Raw genomic sequence first — 26,270 nt, forward strand, 5'->3', positions numbered from 1 at the left:
CAAATATTCTCCATATGATAATTCAATTTATGGAGCTCAGATGTCCTGGATTGTCAAGGTATGAGTGATAAATCTGATGGATTTAGGTTTATGCATCAGATTAGGAATGATTTTCATTCCATGGCTAGTGCGGATCTTAGTTTTGTTAACATTTATTAGTTTAAATTTATTTCACAAAAACATTTTTACTATGCCTGACCAAAACATTACTTTATTGGTAAACACTCAAAGTATAAAACTGATAATTTCATTTAAAAGCTCAAACATATACTTTATAGTTATCAGAGGAAAATGTTTAATAGTCACAGTAAAACAAAAAAATACATAGTCTAAATAACCTAAGATGGATTTAATTTTATTACTTTTAAATACCAGTGGCTTAAACAATCCTAGCAAGAGATCAAATCTACTGAAATATTTAAAACTAAAAGCACAAATTGTCTTCCTTCAAGAAACTCATTTCAAAACAAATGATAATTACAAATGGAATCATAAGGAATATATTATATTGGCACAATCCACCTTTAAGACAAAGACAAAAGGGGTAACAATTTTATGGAAAACAAATGTGATTAAACCAGAAATCATTTATAAGTATGAAGATAAAGAAGGTATTATGGCATTAGTAATAGTTAAATATAATAACAGAATATGGACCCTAGCCAATCTATACTGTTTCCCAGACATTGGATCAGGAACTGTTAAAAACACTTGGATTTCATTTCCAATAATTATAAAGGCAACTTAATATTAGGAGGAGATTTTAACTGTATATTTCATATTTCTGAAACTACAAATAAAAGACCAATGCATACATCTGCTGTATCAAAAGCTTTAAACAAGTGGGTAGAATCATTTCATCTTGTAGATACTTTCAAATTTAAAGAAGATAAATCTTTGTTGTTTTCCCAACAAGATCACAGATTTGGTACCCAAACTAGAATAGATAAAATATTTGCTGCCCTTGACTTACACTTTAAAATCATTAATTTCTCAATTACTCCCTGCCCCTTTACAGTCCACAATTCATTTATACTTTCTTTGTGTCATTTGGCTTTTCCCAGTTAGGGGTCGCCACAGCAGAACTCCGGTCCGCTAATGATTGGTAGTTGATTTGTACGTGCTGAGTTACCAGCCCTGACACACAACCTCAACGAAGGTACGTCCATTCACGCATGTCTTCACGCAGAAGATGCTTTAGCTGTGAATAACTTCAAAATGGGTACAAAGCATTAATCTTTAGCTCCAGAATTCCAGCATATATAACTAAAATTAAAAGAGTTCAAACCCTGGTTATTATCTAAATTACAGTTCTTCTTAGATATTAATTACACCATAGAGATAAATAAAATAATGATATGGGACTCATTAAAAGCTTACATATATGGTAAAACCCTAACTTGGTATAAAAAAAAATCAGAGAATTGGAGTCTGAATTATTAGATCTATAATCCAAACTTTTGTCAGTAAAAGCTGAAAAAAAATTGGAGAAGAAAAAGAAAGAAGTATTAACCAATAAATACAATGAAATGCTAGCACATAAAACTAGTTTAGCTTTATAAAAACTAAAAAATAATACTTTGGCCACTTCTCCCAAATATCTACATAATTTATCTACAAGAATCAAAATACAATCAGAAGTTAATAACATTAAAAGTATCTTCCCTGAAAAGAAAGGGAAAAATGTCTCAGATATAGGTGACATTATTGATGCCTATAGAAATCACTATATGGAACATTTCCAAAAAGAAAATGTACACATCAATCAATTAAATCTAGATGAAAAATGTTCTAATATAAAAAAAATACCAGAAAAATTAAAACTAGATCTGCAAGCACCCATATCCTACAAAGAAATTACAGATACAATAAAAGAGGGTAAAATAATAGATCTTCAGGTATAGATGGCATAATTATGGAAATATATAAACTTTTTCCTTCAAAGATACTATCCCTATTCCATAAAACTCTATTAGAAATTCAGTGACAAGCTTTAATACCACCCTCTTGGAGATATTCCTTAATTACACCAATCCTAAAGGAAAACAAATCCCCAAACCTGTGTACCTCGTATAGACCCATATCATTATTAAATAATGACTATAAGATATTTATGACAATATTAACTAACATAATGAAAATACCACTATCCAAAACAATAAACAATGATCAAACTGGATTTATATATCATAGACACACACATGACAATATTAAAAGGATAATTTTTCTTATAGATTATGCTAATAAAGAAAATAAATAAACACTCATAATCAGCTTAGATATAGATAAAGCCTTTGATTTTCTAAATTGGGACTATTTATTCAAAATTCTGGTGTTATTTGAATTTCCTCCTTCCTTTGTTCATCTACTAAAGAATATATATACAAATAATTTAGCATATGTTAAGCTAGGTCCTTTCTCCTCTGAATCTATACATATAACAAAAGGCACTAAACAAGGATGCCCCATGTCACCGATTCTATTTGCTTTGGCTATTGAAATATTGGCAGATTCAATATGTAACAATACAAAAATCAAAGGAGTAGATGTTTATGAACAATACAATTCTAAAGTAATGCTCTTTGCTGATGACATATTATTAACATTATCCAATACAAAAGAAACATTAGAAGAATTAGTTATTTTAATTGACACATTTTACAGGACTTCAACACTCCATTTCAATAAATCAAAATTTTTATTTTTGAATAAAAAAAAATTGCAGACAAAGGGGAATCACATTATAGGGAAACAAGAATCTACCTTAATATATCCAGGAATTGAGTTGTGCAAGGATAATAATGAATTAGTCTAAAAAAACTACAATAATATCATCAATACAATTAAAATCTCTGTGAAAAAGTGCAACAAAATAATATTAACATTTGAAGATAGACTACAGTTAATAAAAATGGTTTTACTACCCAATATTCTATATATAGCTTTTGCAATACAACTGTTACCAGTAAGGAATATACTGAAAGAAAGAAACTCATGCCTAATAACATTTTTATTGTTTCCCAAAAGAAACAGATTAGCTTTAATACATCATCTCAGACCATGGAAACAGGGAGGATTAAACTTTCCTGATACAGAAACATATATAAAAGCATCAATATCTAAAAAAAAAAAAGAAATCAGATATACCTATTGCTCAAGCTGCTGAAGAGAACTTGACCTACTGCCTGCTGTGATATTGAGAAAAGAGAAGTGTTTATTCTCATTTTTTGTCTGCATTTTGATTTAATATCTCTGTAATCTGTACAACTGTACTTATTCTTCTTCTTGTGTGTTATAGCTGTATATTCTCTTAGTGTTGACCTCCGTTGTAGTGAAATCCTTTGTCTGGAGGCCTTGTCTGTTTTCTTAGTGGCAGTAAGTTTTCAGAACTAGTTTAATCTGGCCAAAGTATTCCTGCATCTGTATTGTTTGGTTTCTGTCCTGTGTTTTAAATCAGATATACCTGTTGCTCAGGCTGCTGCAGAGCTTGACCTACTGCCAGCTGTGATGTTGAGAAAAGATAAGTGTTCAATCTCATTTTTTTGTCTGCATTTTGATTTAATATCTCTGTAATCTGTACAGCTCTACTTATTCTCCTTCTTCTTTGACCTCACCCACCCTCCCTGTTCTTGTTTTGGTGTTAGTATTGGTGGTTCTGGAATTGCCCGCCCCTCCTGTAAGTCTCTGTTTGAACACTCCTCCTGAGCCCATCTCATTTGCTCACTTAACCGAATACATTGAGATCATATTCTGAGTCTAGTGTTCACTCTACATAATACAGAGAGAAGATTCGAGAAGGCCAACCCACTTAAGTTCTTCCTTCATCTCTCCTTGGACTTTACTAACAAAAAAAAAAAAATTCATCAGCTTTTACTATATTTGTGTTTCCTCCTTCTTTATTTTGCTTTTGCCTCTTCTTAAAAGTACTCGATTTTATTTATTCTGCTGCACTTATTGCTGCTTGGTAGCAGCTTGATTAAATTGTTACTGTTATTCTAAGTCTTTTGGTTTAAGCACTTGGGCTTCATACCGGTTGTTTTACATTAAGAAGGTTTGTGGTCTGCACTGTTGTGGCAGGACAGGTAGCTTACATCTTTCTAAGCTGGGAATTGCTGATTGAAAGCTCAGTGTCTGCTATTCTAATAGTGTATTAGTTCTGGTTTAAGCACTTGGGATTCAGGCCAGTTATTCTACATTAAGAAGGTTTGTGGTCTGCACTCTTGTGGGAGGAAAGGCTGGATTCTGCCCTTCTGAGCTGGGAATTTTTGGTCACAGACTTGTTGTGCCTGCTTATTCGAACTGTTTCTTTCTGAAATTAGTCTGCCTTGTTGCTGTAGCATAGGACCAGATTCAGGCCTGCTGAATCTAGCTTTGTTTGTATAACTTAAGCACTGATCCAGGCCATCTTTTTTGGAGAAGGTTCCCCTGCACCCTAGTAGCAGGAGTGTGCAGTTAGAACTTGTCTGATTGAAGATTGCTGGAACAGGGCTCCGTTATGAGTTTTTTTCTGGTTAATTGGGTAAGTTGTTTAAGTCAGATTGTTTATTTTCTATTGTTTTATATATATATATATATATATATATATATATATATATATATATATATACATTGCACTTTATTCATCTGCTTTTACTGTATTTGTGTTTTTTCCTACTTTATTATTAGGGGCATTGACTACAACTCTTAACTGAGATATATAACAATAAACATCTTTTTATGTTCATTTAACGTGTTTTTTTGATTGTATCTGATTTATTTTCTGAAAAAAAATATATACTTGTTTCCCACCTTTCTAGGCTAGTATAGTCCAGTTTTCAGGTTAGTGCTGAATTCAGGGCTGTGTTACAGATCTCTGTGTTTGCCCTTACCTTACTTGGATAGAAGGAAGTTTTTCTGTTCACCTGTTAGAGAGGGGAGCTTTGAGCAGCCTATCTGTCCCTGGAGGAGTGGTTTCAGGTCAGAACGTAGTAGTTTATTGGCCATTTTGGGCTAATTTCTATCTCTTTCATTTCCCTGCTATAAAAACCGCATTTGCCTGGTTTTGTGTGCTGGAGAGCACCAGTTAGCTAGAGTATAACTATTCCCGACTCCACAAAGTCTCCTCTTCAAATTTTCCCTTGGAACTAGACAAACTTTCAACTTAAGCACTCAAGTCATTCATTTCTCAGCCCAGCACTTGCTCAAACCTCTTAGCAAGCACTTATAAACCCTAGCACTACAGAAGGACAAGGCTCTCTATTCAACCTTACCAGCCATTCAGTAAAACAGTTTACTGTACCTATCCAGGCATGTCCAAAGGGCAGTTTTAGGTGTACTCTCCAGTCCAACTGGTGAATCTGGGCATTTTGTGGCAATGTAACAACTGCCTCATGTACACAGACAACCCTCTCCTCCTACCACCATACACTAATACATGCGAGAGATGCAATTATACAGCCAAACTGGAGGCTAAGCTCTCTCAACCCAAGACTGGATCAGACAGTCAAGAGGAGAAGGGAAATACTGGCATCACACCACCAATCTCACATAGACCCATTATACCAGCACCAGTAAAAAACACACGTAAATACATGAAAACATACTCGGAGGCTCTAAATAAAAATCTGCAAAAGCAATAGAGCCCTCCAAAGCAGACATCCAAGCAACCTCCACCCTCCCAACACAAACCATGAAACACATACTTCACAAAACCAGTGTGCCACACGATCACAGCCCTCAAGGCAAGATAACATACCCAACGTACTAGTAATAGGTGACTCTATAGTCAGGCACACTGATGTCCCACTCACTAGGCTGAATAAGGAGAAGGTTACTGTTAGCTGCTTGTCGGGTGCAATGATCTGCCACATAACACAAGCACTCAGGTCACTCCAGAACAAGTACAAATACAACTCTGTCATTGTCCATGTTGGTGTGAATGACCTGAGCCGTACCTACCTGAACTACATGAAAAGAGACATGGAAGAGCTCTCTGATCACATAGCCCAGGCCGGTATGACCCTGACCCTGAGTAGCATCCTGCCCTCACCAAGAATGATACCACGGTATAAAGAAAAAATTATCAATTTCAACAATTGGCTAAGTTTCTGGTGTCATTCAAAGGGGATCCAGTGTTTGTCTGCCTGGGATGACATGGTCGACAAGCAACGCTGCTTCGCTAGAGACGGCTTGCACCTGACACCCTTAGGCTTTCGAATACTGGCTAAGGCTCTTGCCACCCCCATATTGCCTTTTTTAGGCAAGGCTCAAAAGACAAACCCACTGCCGTAAATAGCACAAGTAACAAAAATCTGAGGGTAATACTACTCAATGCCAGAAGTGTAAACCTCAAAATGCACGCACTCGAGGCACTCCTACAGAGAGCACCCTAGCACTACCAGGCTACAACTCATACCATACATTTCAGCCACGGAACCCGGACTGAAATACAAAAGGCAGGGGAGTATCCATATTTATCAAGGATACCCACACCTCCAGGTTAGTGGCACAGCACAATGCTTCAGAGATTATCCACGTGCAACTAACAATGGGCAAAACTGCAATTCAGATTGTTGCTACAGATCACCCACCATGTCCCAGGACCCCCATTCCACATTTCTGGAAACACTGGGTAACATAAAGGTCCTACCAAACACCCTAATATTGGGTGATTTCAACTACCCAGACATTAACTTGGAGAACTACTCAAGTACTAACTCCCTTCCCCAACATTTCCTAGAATTTATAAACTCAAACGCCCTGAAACAACCGGTCAGCACTCCCACCAGAGGTGACAACATATTGGGCCTGGTCTTCACCAACATGGGCGACCGGTTTTCCACACCGGAGGTCAACCCCTCGCTGGTTAGATCTGACCATAAACAGATCACTTTGGATATCCACATACCGCCCCCACCCCCGGACAAGGAAACCTCCATGAAAAACTTTTCAAAAGCAAACTTCACATTACTTAAGATGGAGGTGGAAAGTTTCAAAGCCCCCATGCTAAAGGATAACGCTGTCCAAGCTGCAAAATCCTTTACTAATGCATTCTACGGGCACCTACAAGAATGCATGTCTCGTGCTATCCCAAGCTAATCCAAGACTCACTCCTCCAAGAAAAGGAAGCCAGTCTGGTGGACCCCTGCCATAAACAAGCTATACAATAGGAGGAGGAAACTAGTACAGAAAAGAGTAAAATCCCAAGAAGGGAAGACATCCCTGATCAGTATCAGCAAGAAACTACGATCCCTCATAAAATCATCCAAGGCGAGCTTTGAAAGTAAACTTGCCAGGGACTCCAAAGATAACCACAAGGCTTTATTTAGCTATGTCAAGAATCTAAGTGGCAATGCCCAGATCTGCTCGGAGTTAGTGCAGAATGGCACAAAATACACTGAACCAACTGATATTGCCGACATCTTGACTGAGAGGTTTAGTGCAAACTTCACCCCCCTCTCACCCCCAAAAGGGCCCATAACCATACCAGAAGAATTTAGAGCCCCTGAAATCACAGACACTCAGGTTAAAATAGCCCTCTCCAAAGCCAAAAACACATTATCAGTGGGACCGGATGGTGTCCCAGGCTGCGTCCTACACGAGCTCAAAGATGAATTAACCCCTCACCTAAACACACTATTCACACTCAGCCTCTCCACATGCTGTGTACCCATAGAGTGGTGCACAGCAGCAGTTATTCTGCTCCACAAAGGTGGAGCCACAACAGACCCCTATAAGCCTGACTAGCTTGGTCTGCAAGGCTATGGAGCGCATCATCATGGAACTCATTAACAGAGACATTGGGAACCTCCAAACACTGGACCCTACCCAGTTCGGCTTTGTTAAGGGCATATCATGCCTCCTAAACCTGGTGGACTTCTTTGAGACAGTTACCAAGGCTATAGACGAGGGAAAGTTGGTACACACAGCCTACCTAGACCTCACAAAGGCCTTCGACACCATTCCCCATTCTGGTATTATAGACAAGCTCACCAGCCTGAACATAAACTCCTATGTCACAAGATGGGTTGCTAATTGGCTCACGAACAGAACCCACATGGTGAGAGTTGTGGGAGCTAGGTCTGACTCTAAATAGATTACAAGTGGCATTCCCCAGGGCTCAGTCCTAGGACCCCTCCTGTTGGGCATATACTTCTCAGAGGTACAGACAAGCACAGGAGGACTATGGCTGACGAAGTCCGCAGATGACTGCAAACTAGGGGCTATAATTGACTCACTGGCTGATACAGACATCCTCCAAAAGGGACTCACTGAGACGGATACCTGGTGTCAAAATCATGGCCTCAAGCTAAATCCCAAAAAGTGCATAGTTATTCCCTTTGGAAATAACAAAGTACCCACAAACTACCACATAGGTGGTAGTCCCCTAAATACGGAAAACGTAATAAGTGATTTGGGGAGCAAGTAGATAGTAATCTCTCCTTTGATAATCACATTGCCAAAGTGTTTAGAAAATCCTTCTATGTGGCCCACCTAATCACAAAAGGGTTTGCATCCAGATCAAAGAGGTCATTGTACCCCTCTACTCATCACTCATCAGACCCATCATAGAGTACAATGCCCCATTTGGGATGTATCTTACAAGACACCTGCAACAGCTGGAAAGACCACAGAAGTACCTCACCAAGAGGATCACTGGCCTCAAACAGATGCCCTATGCAGCTCGACTGAAGAAACTCCAGCTGTACTCGGTTGCATACCACCTGCTCAGAGGTGATCTCTGCCTGACATATAAGGCCATGTCCAACCCAGAACTGATGGACATGCTCCACCTAAAGAAAACCTTATCCCCTCAAGCCACACGCTCTAGGGATCTAAACCTCACCACAGCAATAAATAGGACATGCTGGAGGGATAGATTCCTATCCCAGAGACTTCCCATGCTTTGTAACAAGATTCCAATCTACATTAGGTTGAGCTCCTCGCTAGCACTCTTCAAGTGAAACCTTGACGAGTGGATGGGAAACAGAAAGTTTACCCCGGGGATCAATTCAGTGGCTCTGCTGGACAAAGGCACAGGGAACTAATCTAAGGGGGCAACACATTTTGGCTAGGCTTATAAATGCCTTCGGGCAGATAGCCTAGTACCTACCTATGAACCTATGAACCTATAAACAATCTCAGATTGGATAAGTCCAAATTATTCTGCAAATTGGAAAGAATTACTAACTGTAATATCACTAAATGAATTTGATTTACAAAATAAATGTCAAATAACAGATAAAAACAAGTTGCCATGGCACATATTATGTATTAGTTAAGCAATAACCCATGCCTGGGTGTGGGTAATGCTGGATTTACCCACGGTTGGTGTGGTTTGGTTATGAGGGCGAAGCTCGAGTGGCCAAACAAAGACAACCATGGGTAAATCCAGCATTACACACACCCAGAAGTGGGTTATTGCTGTTATACAATGACATTATTTAAGAAAAAAAATTCTTATTTTTCTTAAATAATGGCATTGTATAATGCCTCTGTGGTGCCCTTCTGCAGCTGTCTGGTATTCTGCGACAGTTCTGATGTACTGCGCATGTACATGGTGAGATAGCTTTAAAAAAAGCAACGAAGATCTCTGTTGCTTTTTTTTAAAGCTGTCTTGCTATGTTAAACCCCTTTAACATAGCGAGACAGCTTTAAAAAAAGCAACGGAGAAAGAAAGATTTCTGTTACTTTTTTTATAGCTGTCTCTCTATGTTAAACTCCTTTAACATAGCGAGACAGTTTCTAAAAAGCAACGGAGATCTTACATTCTCCGTTGATGTTTAAAAAAAAAAGACTTATACTAATGGAAAAAGTCTGGGGGACCGGACCTATTTCCATTAGTATAAATCTGATTTACAACGTGCATGCTGACCAATCAGCGTGCACGTTTTGGAATATTTATGGGGGGGGGTCGTTGTATAATATGCAATATAACATAACTAAGCCCACTAAAACTCATATGATTAATTATTACATTGACTCATTTGGGAAAATTATTAATGCAGATATAGATTTAAAAATCTGGTTTGATCTTTTAACAACATTCATAGTTACAAAGAGCTATCCACATAAAATATACAGAGAAATAATTAATTCATGGGAACAGAAGGGATTTCTTTGTTAGTTTCAATGTATCAAAGAAATAAATGTTCTGGATATGCAAACAGTAGAAACAACATACAAAATTCCACAAGATTGGCTAACTATTGCAAAGCATTCTGATGCATTCGCAAGATTTATGCAGAATAATTAGTAATTCTTCATTTAAAAAAATACCTAAACTTACGAAATACCTATATGAAATAATGATTATGACATGGGAAATAGTATTTCAAAATTTTACAAGATATTGATAAATTATAAAACAACACCCTAATAATCATATTGGAATTATATAACAAAAGGACACTCATTACAGCTAACTGAAGAAATTAAATCAAATATTTTATTATCAATAAAACATACATCCTTTATACAATACTGGAAAGTTTTTAATTGGAAATGCTTGCACAGAGCATTCTTAACTCCAGATAGAATTACTAAAATTAATTCTTCCACAAAGGGAATATGTTGGAGGTGTGAGCAAATACACAATGCAGATTGGAATCACATTTCTTTCAACTGTGTTAAAATTAAGCCATTTTAGAATGGTATTAAAACTTTTTACAAGCTTTATTTAATGAATCGTTTAACGTATCTAAAGCTCTAGTATTATTAAATGTGTACAAAGGTCCTCATTTGAATGAGTCAAATATGTATCTAGTATGGACAATACATGCAATCTCAAGGAAGTGTATAACAAGAAGATAGAATACAAACACAATACCAACTTTGGAAGACTTCTACAGCCTACTGAAGACGACAGCATTGTTGGAAATTAAAATTAAAGAATTAAGGATTCATCCTAAGCCATTTATTAACAATCCGTGGAAAAAAGTCTTATCATTGATTGACACTTTACAATAACTGAACAGATACACTCTGATAACTGGAGTGTTATACTTATAAAGTAATTGTATATATTGAGTTCTGTTATAGTGTCAGGCTGATGTAAATAGTGTACATAGTTATTAAGATGTTATATACAAATACTATGGAATTTATTCAACTGTATTTGAAAAATAAAAATAAATTTGAGGAAGATTCTGAATCCAAACAGGAAGATGCATGGATGGATACAGTTTTTTTTCCTCAGATTTCTGATTCAGACTAAGAGAAGAGCTCAGCTCAGTATCTGATTATCCCTGTGCAGGGGGTTCTCTTTCTCTAAGACTATTACTAGACTATGCCAGTGTTTTCAGTGGGAGAACACTGAGGTTTCTCAGTCCTTCAGAAAAAAATATGAGTTGTTACAGAAGGATTTTCCAGAATCCACAGCCATTCATGCTGTTCTGTCTGTTTAGAGGATGTCTGTGTTAACCACCAGCAATCTTCCTGGTAGTCAGTCAGCTGTTCCTAAAAGGACAGATAGGATGTTTACTGTTTCTCAGTTTTTTAAATTTTATACACTATTCCCAAACTTGACCTAGCTTTAGTTGATCCCACTGCTGCTAAGCATTTAGTTAATCCCAGTCCTACTCTTAAAGATAAGGATGGGAAAATTATTCATAGGTATGAAAAAAAGTGTATCCTCCTGCAACTTGGATTTTAAAATTTTTGGATCATCAGGCTCTTATGTTAGAGTTTGTTCTGACAAATTGTGAAAGTATGAAGAATGTTTTATCTGCAGTTTCTTCTTGTGATGAAAAATGTGTGCTTTACATAACTTAATTTCTTTAGCTGCGCAGGTCAATACTCATTGTTTAGTTCTGGATCTTTCTTTTCTACTCCTGTTTATGATAGTGCCCAAATTCAAAATGATGTCACTTTATAACCTGTTACCTCTTCTTCCTCTTTCAGCTTTCCTGGTAACACTAGAGTAAAATGATGCTTTTCATCACATCCCTATTCATCCAGACTTCAGATATTTCTTAAAATTTTGTGTGACTGGATCACATTATCAGTTCTTTTCCTTAATTGTTGGACCATCTATTGCACCAAGAGTGTTCACAAAGTATCTATCTCCAGTTGTACCTCATTGTAGGCTACACAGTATCCACAGTTTTCCATATTTAGACAACTTGCTTATCTTTGCAGAATCTTTTTCAAAGTGCCAGGATTCTCTTTGTTGGGTGAGAGATCTTACATAAGTGGGATTCCAAGAGAACATTCAAAAGTCTTTCTTCACTCCCTCATACAGTATTGTGTTCTGGGATGTTAACTAGACCCTTCAACTGAAGAACCTTTCTTACACAAGAAAAAATAGATCTTTATTCAGAGCTATTTCTAAGTTTTTCTACTCAGACTTTGTCACTGCGAAGGAATACCTCAGGATTTTGGGCGTCATGGCATCTATAATTCTTATGATCCCCCTAGCAAGATAGCTGATTAGAAAGATACAGTAGTATCTGAAATCTCTTTGATCCCAGAATCAGTACCCTTTATGTTTTCAAATCCTAGTGCTGGGATTTGTCAGAAACAAGATCTTTTGGTGGAGACAACAGATACCCTTGAATCTAGATTTCCTCTTCTCCCGCTCTGCTCCAAAGCAGTCAGTCACCTCAGATATGTCAGAGTTTGCTTGGGGAGCAGTTTTAAGAGGGATAAAAGTACAGTTGGTGTGGGACACCAAGGACAGATGCAAGCACATAAATATCACAGAAATGCTTGCCCAGATAAAGACAATTAACTCTCTGAACCAACTTTGGTACCTGGGACTAGTCATGTGGTACATCAACAAGCAAGGGGGAACCAGATCATACCTCCTTTGCAGACTAGCCATATTAACTTGGGATGTAGCTTCACAGTACAATCCCACTCTATAGGCATCCTACATTCTGTCAGAACAAATGTTACACACGTCTAAGTGCTGTTACAGTCAGGTATATGGGAAAGGACGTTCCATCAGTCCCTGAATATCTTTCCTCCTATCCACTGAAGTTTACAGATGTTAGTCTGTAAGTAACTTACTTAAATTAGGACATTATTTAAAAAAAAACTGTCCCAGAGTGTTTCCTCACTTGCTGTTTATGGAACAGCACTTGCTAAGTGCTTTACTGGCTTTCAAAGCCAGTAAAACACAATGCATTTTTTTCTTTTGTAACTGATAGTATATGTAGTAGATAAGATTCCATACACTGCAACGAATTATGATCAGATTTCACAGATCATAACCATATTATTATGTGTTATACACACAGATGCCAAGGTTCACCTCCTGAGCTTTGCTGTTGAGGTGAATTTCTTGGCATCCATTTCTTGAACACATAATAATGTGATTACAATTGGAGACCCGATCATAACCCTGTATGTTGAATGAACATGACACTACCTACAGCAGTTCTTAGGTTCTTGTCCAAGTCTGTTGCTTTTTTGAGCAACAGCTCCATATCTCTATAGCGGAGGTATCTGAATATAAACTGTCTGTGAATGTTAGCAGATCAGTTCTTAGAAGAAACCTGATGAGCTTTTTCTATCCCAGGGGTTACTAAACAGAAGGGTCAATTCATTTTTGGTGAAGGCCACTGGATTACTTCCATCTTTACTTTTGAACAGCCAAATGATTTATTGATTGATTGATTGATCGCTTGATTGATTGATTGATTGATTGATTGATTGATTGATTGATTGACTGCCATTTGTCGACCAAGGTAGTTCATCTGGACTTTCAAGCCCTTTTTCGGTGGAGTCTCTTGGAGAAAAGCTCCACAATAATATCTAATAAACAGATCATCCAATATTTGGAAAGCACAATATGGTGAATTAAGAAGGTGTTTATGCAACAGATGGTTAATTCAGTGCATGGTATGCAAATTACAAAATAAGCTAAATAGTTAAAATCAAGGTATAAGTTCTGTATTACATTTCATGGAGATAACATAGGATTGTAATAGGTGTAGAAATGGAACTCTTTATGAGGATTGTGAGTAAAGAGAGTGAATAAGTGTCATTGCTTGTATTAAAGTTGTGAGTATAGTAGGAGAGTACAGAAAAAGTAGAAAGTGAGATTATTTAATGCTTGGGCAGGATTATGATTTTACTAAGTATTGCTTTAGCTGAGCTATGAACTTTGATGTAGAAGTCAGTGATCTAAGCTCAGTGGAGATAGTGTGCCGTTTAGCGGCAAGGCTGGAGAAGTAGGGAGATACACCAAATCTGTTGTAGATTTTTGTAACGACCACTTGATTTTGCTTTGGTTAACATAATGGTCTTGTAAGATAATATCTATCAGTAAGGTGTATTACATCTGCTGCTATTCTCTAAATTATCCATCTTCTGCTGTAGCTGATGAGTAGCTGATTAATCCTGTGGGAGTGAGATTCAAGGGAGTCATGCTGGTCCTGGTGTTCCTGCTAGTGAATATGAAACCAACCTATAATTTCCCCGAGGACAAAATTCTTACTTTTCACTAGTCTCTTTTAAAGCAACTATGTCTCTTAGGATTTGCTGAATGAATTCCATGATGTTAGCAAGAGCATTCCGAATATTGTCCTTCTGGGAAGAACTGTCTGCTGATGTTGATGCCATACAGTAAACGTTCTGACTAAAGGTAATAGTACTGCCAGGAAGACAGAGTGAAAAAACTCTTGATCTATCATATAACCAGTTGGCTCAGAATTCACTCTTAAGTTGATAGGTGGTGTCTTTTGTCAGTAATGTGTAATCTGAAGTTGTCTTTTTTGTCCCTTTCACAACCGATGAGTCTTGGATCTGACCTAGGATCCAATTTTGACCAGCTCTGTATCTTGAGTTCTCTCCTTACCCATAATTCTGCTGTTTAGCTAGTACTACTTCAGATCTCATTTGCTGCTTCAGTGAATGGAAGTGGCCTACTATAGCTCTGGTGATATATATATATACCGACAAGAACCAGCATTTAATTTACAGCCAGGGCATCCACTTCAGTGAAAAAACTTTATATATTTGCCAATAAGAATCCGTAATAAATATTTAAAACATTTATTGAAAATAAAAACAAAAATAAACATAAAAATAAAATAAAATTAACTGTTTAAGGTGGAATATTTCAAGTAGATAAGCGCTTTCAGATCCCAACAATGATCCTTCTTCAGATCTAATTCTCCACCATTTCCTTTTCCTTTTTATTTAATCCTTTCCACCAATAGCTGTACGCCTTCATGACCAACTCCTCCATAGTGGACCAATCACAAACGTCTCTTCAATCTCCGCCCGCAAAGTACCGGTTTCATTGGAAAGGATGTATTGAGTCCTGGTGTTTTGTGGGCTGTCAGTTTTCCAATCCAGTACATTTCCTTCTGTTCCAATGCATTATTGATGTCACCTCCTCTCTCTGAAACATAGATTATTTGCAAGCCTCTAAAGCTGAAACTATGCCCATCATTGTCTCTTATATGTTTCACCAGGGGATTTTTATAGTCTTTCAGTTTTATATCACTGATATGTTTAGAAATTCTTTCTTTCATCTGTCTTACAGTATTACCTATGTAAAAATTATCACATTTTTAGGCATGTAGCTAAGTAAATTATGTTTTTTGTAGTACAATCAGCATAGAAATTGCTCTCATGCGCTATCTTAGTAATTGGATGCACAAATATCCTATCCAAACAGATATATTTGCATATAGTACGTCTTCTACATGGCAATGTACCCCTTCTATGTGAGATAGCAGATGGAACTTGCTTGTTTTCTTTACATAGGATTTGTTTCAAGTTCCTTCCACTCTTAAAACAAAACTTCGGAACTTCTCCAACTATGTCTCTGAGTTCATCATTAGAGGTAAGTATTTTCCAATTGTCTCTTATAATATTACAGACTTTATTTGTATGGGTTTTCTCTAGCTGTGGGGGGGTCTGCTCTATCAGTTGAGAAATGGACAGAAAAGATACAAAAGTTATATACTCACCATAACTATGCATCTGTGTTGTCTGTTTTCATCTTTCATTAACCTCTCACCTACCAATCCCCTTCCTACTTAAAAATGTTTATTTCCTGGTCTCTTAGTTCAACCTGAGATGTGTTATATTGCTTGACTATTGATGAGCTCTGGTCTTTTCTTCCTTCCTTTCATTCTTTCATGCTGATTGGGATGTTATTGTCAGTTTTACTATATTATTGCACCTTTTTTAGGTGCTATAGACAGGGTCTATATCACGAAATCGAACTTCCAAAATATTGAATACCATAAGTTCGAACTTGGAAGATCGAATTCGGATAACATCGAAACTACAAAACAGCAAATTTTTTCTCAGGGAAAAAATTTGCTGTTCCGAAAAACATACACATAACACAATCACACCAAACACCTTCAAAACCTACACTAAACCTAACATACACCACTATCTATGCACTATCCTTAACCCAGCCCTAACCCTAAAGTCCATCACTACCGCACACTTACCTGACCCGTGCCCTAACCCTAACGTCCGTCACTATCGCACACTTACCTGACCTGTGCCCTAACCCTAAAGTCCATCAGTATCGCACACTTACCTGACCCGCGCCCTAACCCTAAAGTCCTTCACTATCGCACACTTACCTGACCCGCGCCCTAACCCTAAAGTCCATCACTACCCATTTGTACACTTACCTTGACCCGGTCCGAAAATGCCGAAGCTGCAGAAACAGCCAACTAAATTCTTTCCCTGGGAAAGAATTCAGGTTTCCGCGGCTTCGACATTCCCACCTTTCGAACTACCAAGTTCGGCCTTCCAGTATTCGGCATTCTTCACATTCGATTTCGCAATAGGAACCCTATAGACAGTGGTGTAGGCTGAAGGGAGGGCAAACTCAATCTGAGAAAGTTCTAGCTAGACACCAGGATTATGGGTAAAGGGGGAGCTCGAGCTATGGAGCCAAGTCTTTAGAAGTGACTGAAGACAGACCTGAGGTCAGATCCAAGACCCATTAGTTGAGGAAGGATGAAAACAGACAACACAGCTTTATAGTTATGGTAAGGACATAACTTTTGTTTTATAATCACAACATTTATTTCTCACAAAAATAAAATTAGATTTTCCTTTGGGATGTCCTGACTAAGTTAAAGGATTATACTGTTCCTGCACATTCTAGTGTGTACCATTAAAGTGTTTTTTTATCCTGTACCCTTGACATAGAAAGATGCACCCCACACCCTAGCACTTATATATGTAGTAATTCTGAGATGAGTGTATCTTCAGGTTGTGGGAATATATATTTCCCACAGTTGCATGTACAGTATCTCTGTTCTAAGGATCACAGTTTCACTCCTCAGAATTTCAACGGGAAACTGTCTGGATATAAAGCTTTGCATTTTGCTGAAATAATAAGGATTATAGTAAAGAAAGAAATAAATGGATAAAATTACATAATGCAATTGACAGAGGTATAGACCATAACAGTAGCTGCATGAATGCATGTATGTCTTCATTATATTAGATCCTTCTTTCCATTGTCTTACTTTTGTTTTATTGTGGTATGCATGTGGCATGTTTATGGGATATTTGGCAAAATAATTTTTCCAGCTACCTTAATCCTACTATACAGAAGCAGGCTTTCCATGTTGATGATATAATGGCTGTTCTGATATATCAGTGTAGTCTTGCTGTCTCTGTGAAGTCATTAAGGTTTGATGCATTGTTGTAGCTTGGTATAGTTTGCATTGTACATGATGACGATTTCTGAGGAAAACAGTTTCTATGCATGTGTGCTGTTTTTTTTTTTTTGGAGTTTATAGCAGAGACTGACTATAGCTAATCATGCTGCAACTTACTGGTCCATTAGAGGGAGATCATATGCTGTATCTGTCAGGTTTATAAACATTGCAAAAATCCTCCAGGACTTTGAATGTGAGAACTTGATGTTGCTAGAATTGATAGTTGGCACAGTCTAGTCTAGTAAATATCAACACAGTCAGCCATTTAGAAAACACAATCTATTGCTAGCAAAAAGTTGTTGATGGCTACCATCCATTGTTTACAAAAAGTGTTGAGGGTTATCTATTGCAAGAGGATGAATACCCAAATGACAGGAATTATAGTGAAGATATAAAGAATTGATACACCTGCTATTATGGTTAGTAGCCTGCACAACTATATTTTCTAAGTGGCACATGATGTTCTTCATGCCAGACTGCATCTATCACATTACGTCCTTGCGTACTCCCAGAAGGATTTCTATTTTCTGTAATAGCGTGTAGATTGTGGTAGCTCATTAATATTACAAATGGGATTACAATACACATGTATTCCAATAACTGTCAAGTGAAGTGGAATACCCTGCCATCTGGTATATGCAATACTGTTCCATGTCCTGTTTTTGTCCAGTGGCATATGAAGTGCACCTTGGGCCCAGTGTTGTTTTCAATGCATGCCCCGCCACACTTCCTTAAGTACAATACCTACATACATACATACATGCACACATTTTTTAGATTCACCTGTGTTGTTTAATGTGGAGTTTCTAGTATCCTGAAATGAAACAACATAAAATTCACAAAACAGTAAAGTTTAATACTGCGTACATACATAAAATGGATTATGAACAGCCAAGGGACAAATGTAGAAACAGTTCAGCCATAGCTTACAAAAGTGTCATGCTGGTCACACTGCTTTTTGATAACTGTTGATCCCCTAGCAAACCATACCAATATTCATTCAGAAGTGAATCTGTAACAGCAATTTACTTTTACACATCACTTGCCCGCAAAAAATGAAACCCAGATTCTGTATTCTTCTGATGTTTCACTCATAAAAGCAATAATGGCAACATATTTTAACTTATTGCTGTTGAACACACAGTAACCACCCAAAAAGCTGTATCAGTTTTATTAGACCATCCTTCACATGTGGCATGGCTCCTCATTCCTCCCCAAGAACACATCCACCTTTTGTGTTCAAACTGATGTTTGATTGTAAGGAAAGTTAAAAAGAAAAATGATCACAGAGTAATTTGTTTCATCCTCTTGCTCATGGACACTTCCAGAATTAGCCATATCAATACTTATTTTGCATGAATCATGAACTTGCTTTTTGCCTTCATCCACAAACTGCCCCCAATTCATAGTTACATCTGACAATTATCTGTCATCTGTGACAGCCAAAAGTGGTGAAATAACAGCTACTGTAATATGAACTCCCATCCACATTGACTGCCACAAAAATTAAATAAACTATACAAATAAATGCACCTGCATTATGCTGTGTGTGGTGGTTACTGTTACAACTGCCCACAAATGTATCTAGTTTCATGCCAGTCTGTAGCTCTCAACTTTGTAGTGCAAGAATCATGGAAAGAGCCAAAGAATATAATGAGACAAAGGTCCCAAATCAGAGACAGACTTTAAATCAGTAACATCTGTCAATTGTGGGATGTTGCACCTCTAGCAATCTACACACATCCTTACATTCCAGAACCTTTTCTGAAAAATCAGGTTAAACCAAGTGACTGTAAATATCTTAACAGTAAATACTATTAAAACAATTATTTTGCATGAATCAAGAAAATTACTTTTTGCTTTCATCCACAACCCCCCCCCCCCCCAGCTCACAGTTGCATCTGGCAATTACTTCTCATGTACAAAAAGTTTTCTTTACAGTGATAATAGCTAGTTCATTCATAGCATGTACCAATATTAAATCATAATACACTTAAGCCTAGAATTATATTTTTTCTAAAACTTTGACAGACAAAACTTTTCATATTTTGCGATCTGTACAACCTAGACATATAATGATATGGCATTTTTGTTCAACCAGACTTAAGCTTTCATGTGACAAAGAAATAAAGAAAGAAAGAAAGAAAGAAAAAGAAAGAAACTCCTTTCTGAAAGCTTGTTTACTGAGATGTTTACAGAAATATAAAATATATACTTATTTGTATAATTAATAACATAAGTAAATTGACTGTCTATCAAGCTATACAATTTACACTGCAAAATATCAATGTTTTCTTCAACATCATCTAAGATTTTAGCTGATGCCACACAATAGTTTTTAAGTTGCCTGGTTTTGGAAATATTAATGTACATATAGAAGTATTGCATATCTTCATAATCACTAGCATTATCACCAATGTAGTGTAATATAGTGTACTATACATTTACAATAATAATGTAATTTTCTCTCATCATGATATTTCACATCATGCCTTTCAATTATACATAGCCCTCTCATTTATAAAAGTGTGAATATAAATGGGAATAAGAAATGATAAAGAGAGAGATTCGTATCTCTACTGCAGTACATCCTGTTTAAACAATATGTCATTTTGTTACTTACACCTTGCCTTTTTAAATTACTTTGACTATTGTTAATTGGATAGTCATTTAACTGAGGAAGCCAGTGCCCCAAAAAAGTCAGGACACTATAAGGACCTATGGCTGACAGGTTTTAAACAAAAAAGATGCTATAGGAGTGAATGATATTAAATTGCTGCTGGAATAAGAAATTTTGCATTAGTATACTTTTTCTGAAGGCTACAATATCTTACACTCAGATCTCTTATTGTTTAGAGACTATAGTTATCCTCAATAACTTACTAAAAAAACAATAATTTTAGGAGGAACTTACCAAAAATATGAGGAAAAATCTGGGACATTTTGTAAAATCAGGAAAAGTTGAGAGGCATACTATTTACTTGAACAACTATCTACACAACAGAATAGCACAGGCCTTACTTCTCAGACTTCTTTATTGATGAACCACACTTCATTTGATATATATAGAGAGAGGGATAAAACAAGACTACACTCCTCAATACAGTGGTATGATGCAATTGGACGCATTTAACACAGTCAGCCAGTCCTTTCTTTTGTTTTACAAGTTGCTGCTGTGCATGCTGTTATTTAAGCAATAACTGACGATGTGGTGTGGTATATTGAAGATTTACCCATGGTTGGTGTGGTTTAATCATGAGGGCGAAGCCCGAATGATTAAACAAAGGCAACTGTGGGTAAATCTTCAATATACCACAACCACAGAGTCGGTTATTGCTATTATACAATGACATTATTTAAGAAAAAAAATAGTTACTTTTCTTAAATAATGTCTTTGTATAACGGTAGATTGCTGTTCTTCCGCTGGTTGTGGTATACTGCTTCTGCGTTTTGATGTACTGCGCATGCGTATGGGACTTGCGTTCCCATGCATACCCAGTACATTAATGATTTGGAACGGAAGCAACGGAGAAAAGAAAGTCTCCGTTGCTCCGTTTTCTCTCTTTTTTTATTGTAAAAAAAAGGTTTTGGGACAGTTTATACCAACAGAAAAAAGTCCGGGTGACCGCCCCTTTTTCCGTTGGTATATTGTGGGATTTACAACAGGCACACTGGTTGGGCTGGCCAATCAGCATGCACGTTTTCGAATATTAATAGGGAGACATTGTATAATTTAATGTAGTGGATGGATCCACCTCCTATGCTGATTGGCTGTTGTACCCTGGCCTTGCCTTGCTTTCTGCAACAATAACAAAAATGTAAATAGGAATTGTCATCCAGTCACTGATACATGGAACATCATATTATTTTGTATACACTTATTAAGGGGAGTAGCAAAAGGTTATTTGGGTGCAGTATTTGTGCACTGATAGAGTAGTATCATAGAACTGCACATGTGCCAAAAGCTTCAGCCAAGTTTTATTTTAATCAGCTCCTTTAGCCAGTGGTGGATTTTAATAGGGGCAATCCGGGCAGTAGCACATATTGTAAATATAAGTACTTAATTTAGATGGATGACCTATCATAAGTCCTCCCAGAAGCCATGAGCCCTGAGAGGTCACTCACTTTGCTCTGTTATAATCCACCACTGTTCTTGTTCACCCCAAATTTGTTATTTTTATTTTCACACTACTGCCTGTCTTGCCATGTCATTTAGTAATTGCACCTTTGTAATCTATCCTCTCTTGCTGGTACCTGCCAAACCTCAACACAGTTGGAATAGGTAATGTACGTTTACTGCTTTTTACCCATCTCTCAGCAGTTGCCATACTCCTTTGTTTCCTAAAATTTTGCCTCATTATGCCCAACATCTCCTTCCCTTCCGCAACATTGTAGTCTTTTCCTGAAGCCAACAAATTCTGGTCTGAGTCCATCAAAGCAAATTCAGCCACCCCATCTTTTAAGATCTACCTCTTCATCCAATATTGATAAGAAACAAAATAAACAACCTCAACAAAATGTAGGTACACAGACATTCAAGAAGAAATGGCGATGGGAGTCCAAGAAGAATTCTGGAAACTCCCAAAACCAAGGGATAAGCTGTTTAAGAAACTTTGACGCATTCTCTTGTCTTCCAGAAAGTCTGAATCTCTACTTCTATCTTTGGCAACAGATAATTTCAGACAAACAGTTTCTGAAAATCATTCTTCAAGGTTACAGATGGTAATGTGAGGAAATCCAACTTCTTTCTATGGGTAATTCTTCATCCTCTAGACCAGACTGTTTTATTTCTACCTGTCCTTCATCACATGTTGTCTGAGGGAGTGATAGAACCAGTTCTCCCTTCCCAGATATGAAAGGGGTTTTATTCAAGAATGTTTTTATTGTCAAAGAGAGAAAATACTTGGTGAGCAGTTCTGGATCTTTCTTTCCTAAAATTGTTTGTGATAGTGCCTAAATTCAAAATTATGTCGCTTCATAGCCTGTTACCTCATCTTCCTTATTAAAGTTTCCTGGTAACGCTAGATTTAAAAATGCTTATCATCACATCCCAATTCATCCAGATTTCAGGCATTTCTTAAAGTTTTCTGTGTCTGGATCACATTATTAGTTCTGTGCATTACCACTTGGACTATCCACTGCACCAAGAGTGTTTTCAGTGTGTCTAGTTCCAGTTATAGCTTATTGCAGGCTACAGGGTGTCCACATTTTTCCATATTTAGACAGCTTGCTTATCTCTGCAGAGACTTTTTCAAAGTGTCAAGAATCTCTGACTTGGGTGAAAGATCTCTTACATAAGCTGGGATTCCAGGAGACCATTCAAAAGTCTTTCTTGACTCCTTTACACAGGATTGTGTTTTTGGGACATCAAATAGACAGCACAGTTCAAAGAGCTTTTCTTCGAAATGAAAATAGATCTATATCTAGATCTATTTTAAGGTTTTCCTCTCAGATTTTGTTTCGCTGAGGGAATACCTTAGTATTGTGGGTCTCATGGTTTATGTGATTCTCATGATACCCCTGGTAAGACTCAACATAAGAAAGGTACAGTGGCATCTGAAGTCTCTTTGGTCCCAGCACCAATACCCTTTGTCTTTTCAAATCCCAGTGCTGGTGTTGTAAGAAGACAAATCACTTGGTGGAGAAAACAGATATCCCTTAATCCAAGTATCCCTTTCTCCCTACATGTTGCAAAACAGTCAGTCACCGCAGACATCTTGGACTTTACTTAAGGAGCAGTTTCAGGAGGGATAAAAGTGCAAGGTGTGTGGGACACAAAGGACAGATGCAAGCACATAAATATAAAAGAGATGCTTGCCCTGATCAAGGCAGTCAACTATCTGAATAATCTTTGGTTCCCAGCACCTCTTCAGGTTGTTACAGACAGTGCCGCAGTAATGTGGTACATCAACAAGCAAGTGGAACCAGGTCATTCCCCACTCTACAGACTAGTCATGTTAGCTTGGGGTATAGCTTCACAGCATTTCTTACTCTACAGGCATCCTACATTTTATTAGTACGTAATTGTGTGGCAGACAAGCTAAGCAGAACAATGGCAGACCCTCATGAAAGGAAACTATACTGGGGGTCTTCCAAGATTTGATCCATCTGTGAAGAGTTCCTCAAGTAATCCTCTTTGCCTCCTCTCTGCGCAATCAAATGACAAGATTCTGCTCCATGACTCCATGCAAGACAGTCTGGAACACAGATGCCTTTTCTTTTCCTTGGACAAGAATGTTTTTGTATGCTGTTCCACCCTTTTCACTAATATCCCACATACCTCTGACGATTTAGTAGGAATTCCCCCAAACCACTGTGGTGAATCCCTTCTGGCCCAGGCAATCATGGTTCTGTCTTCTTTTGGAAATGGCCACAGGTAATTATCACAAGTTTCCTCACAGGCTGGACTTACTTACACAAGAACAAGGGTTTTTGATACCCCCCAACACCAACCAAATTCAATTGACTGCCTGGATGATAGGGTCTTAATTCCTTTTAGGCACCTCTTTACTGAGGTTATCCAGCAAGTACTAATTAGGGCAAGAAAAGCTTCTACTAGAAAATTATATATTAGCAAGTGGAAAAGGTTTTTAGTTGGTGCCAGGGCTTGTTGTTATCTGGTTTTACAGTACTTGTGTGAATTACTATCTTATGGCCTTTCTTACTTTTTCATTAAAGTTCATTTATTGGTCATTTCAGCATGTCTGCTCATGGATCCTCCTCTTTCTGTCATTCTCAAGTCAAAATGTTTTTGAAAGGGGTTTTGCATAAGCGACCTCCAAGAAAACCAGTGGACCCTTCTTGGGATCTTAATTTTGTGTCAGAGAAGCTAACACTTGATCCATTTGAACCAGCTAACCTGATTGACATGAGGTTCTTCACATGAAAAACAGCTTTACTGATAGCTCTGACCTCTGTAAGAGGATTTTCTGGATTGCAAGTTCTTATGGTGAGTCAAACCTATCAAATTTCCCACAGGGACAGGGTTTCTTTGAGAACTAATCCTTCTTTTATGTCTTAAGTACAATCTGAATTAATTTTAAGCCAAACTATCCATCTCCCTGTTTTCTTTACTTATCCCAAAAATGAGGGATAGAGGATACTCTGTATTTTGGATGTCCACAGACAGCTGGGGTACTATTTTGACAGAATTAAATCTTTCAGGTCTTCAGATCATTTGCTTCTTGTGAAGGTAAGAAGAAGGGCCAACCTGTGTTAAAACAAACTGTTTCCAAACAATTGTCTAAAGATTGTACCTTTTGTTAAACTCACCACAACAAAAATAATTCCAGTTAGGGTCAAGGTCCACTCTGCCAGGGCCTTGGCTTCATCTATGGCTATTTGGAAATGGCTGGTTTCTAGAAATCTTTTAGAAGTAGCAACCTGGTCCTATGCAAGTACTTGTGTGAGTTACTATCTTATGGCACTATAAATTTGATTCCTTTTCTAGGTCAAGATCAGGCTTTGCAAAAAACATTCTCTAGGGGCTCCTAGACACTTCTCCTTCCACCTCCCAAATGTAGTAAGATTGGGTGGTCTACCAATATAGCCAAGGCTACTGCAGCAGTGATCCATATGATAAGCGTAGTACAGTTGTGTAATTAAAGTTACCATAATAGTAGCTGTTTGAATGATCAGTGCTGCAGTAGCTGCTCCCTCACTTTCTCCACCCCCCAGTGTTTTGGCATGTTGTTTATGCCAGGGTATGGTTATTTATGTTTTTGTTCTTCCTAGCATTGTCCTTTCATTCCTCAGCCTCCCTCTCTGTTGGCAAGAAAGGTCTGAGGGGCTTGATACACAAACTTATCTTTTGGTCAGCTTTGGTCGAGTTGCTTGACAGTTTGGGCTTGTGGCAGGTGCCCTGAAGCTTTGGAAGCTGACCAGCTGTTATATCATATACCTAAGGCTACTGTAGCAGTTATCATTGAATACCTACTGTTGTGGTAATTTTTCTTATACAACTGTACTTTCCTTAATGTTTTTAAGTTTTCATGCACAAACTTTGTTTTTAAGACTGTTATTCAGGAGTTGCAAAAGATGACTTGTTCTTAGTAGTCTATCAGATTTTAAAATACTACAGAGCTAATCTTTTTCAGAGTTACCTTAACAGTTATGAATATGTAAATCCATGGCAAAATTAGCAGACTGAAGTCAGACAAGAAATATATATGCTTTTGCCTCTGACTGTTCAGATTTACAGCATAGTATGTTAAATGGTGCATTATTTCATTTAAAAAATCTTGTTCTAAAACCTAATGGAGAAATCAGTGAGATTACTTCTTCGATTTTTAATGTATCCATAGTAAATTTATATGCATTGCATTTGCTAATTATTATTATTATTATTGTTTCATTCAAAGACAAATGTCATCAGATAGGTCTTTTGCTTTTTTTCTCTATATATAGCCATTGTCACTGGCAACATGGCTAGTCTAAGTGTCAAGCCTGGACATCGGTTCAACATGCCTGACTGGTTCACTAATAGTAACCAGATCTCCATCAATGCAGAAAAACAACGAAATACTTCACATTCTGTTCGCCAAGAAGCTAGGGCTCTCCGCAATGAAACCAGCTGTCAGGTATTGTCTCAACACTGCATGCTTCAGACTGTTTATATTTTTTTATTTTTGTGTATTA

At 37.4% G+C, this 26,270-nt stretch overlaps 1 protein-coding gene across 1 annotated transcript in view; it reads left to right on the plus strand.

Annotated features, from left to right (window-relative positions):
• The window catches only part of TEKT2 (tektin 2), a 1,280,616-nt gene that overhangs the window by 148,405 nt on the left and 1,105,941 nt on the right, over window positions 1–26,270 (plus strand). The window contains exon 2 of the mRNA XM_044059950.1: window positions 26,040–26,212. Within this exon, the coding sequence (XP_043915885.1) occupies window positions 26,057–26,212 (156 nt within the window). The 5' untranslated portion in view covers window positions 26,040–26,056. The remainder of the gene's footprint in view (window positions 1–26,039; window positions 26,213–26,270) is intronic.

Source organism: Protopterus annectens, chromosome 1.part2 (genome assembly GCF_019279795.1).
Source record: "Protopterus annectens isolate FY-2018-M chromosome 1.part2, PAN1.0, whole genome shotgun sequence".
In the NCBI taxonomy this organism is placed as follows: Eukaryota; Metazoa; Chordata; order Ceratodontiformes; family Protopteridae; genus Protopterus; species Protopterus annectens.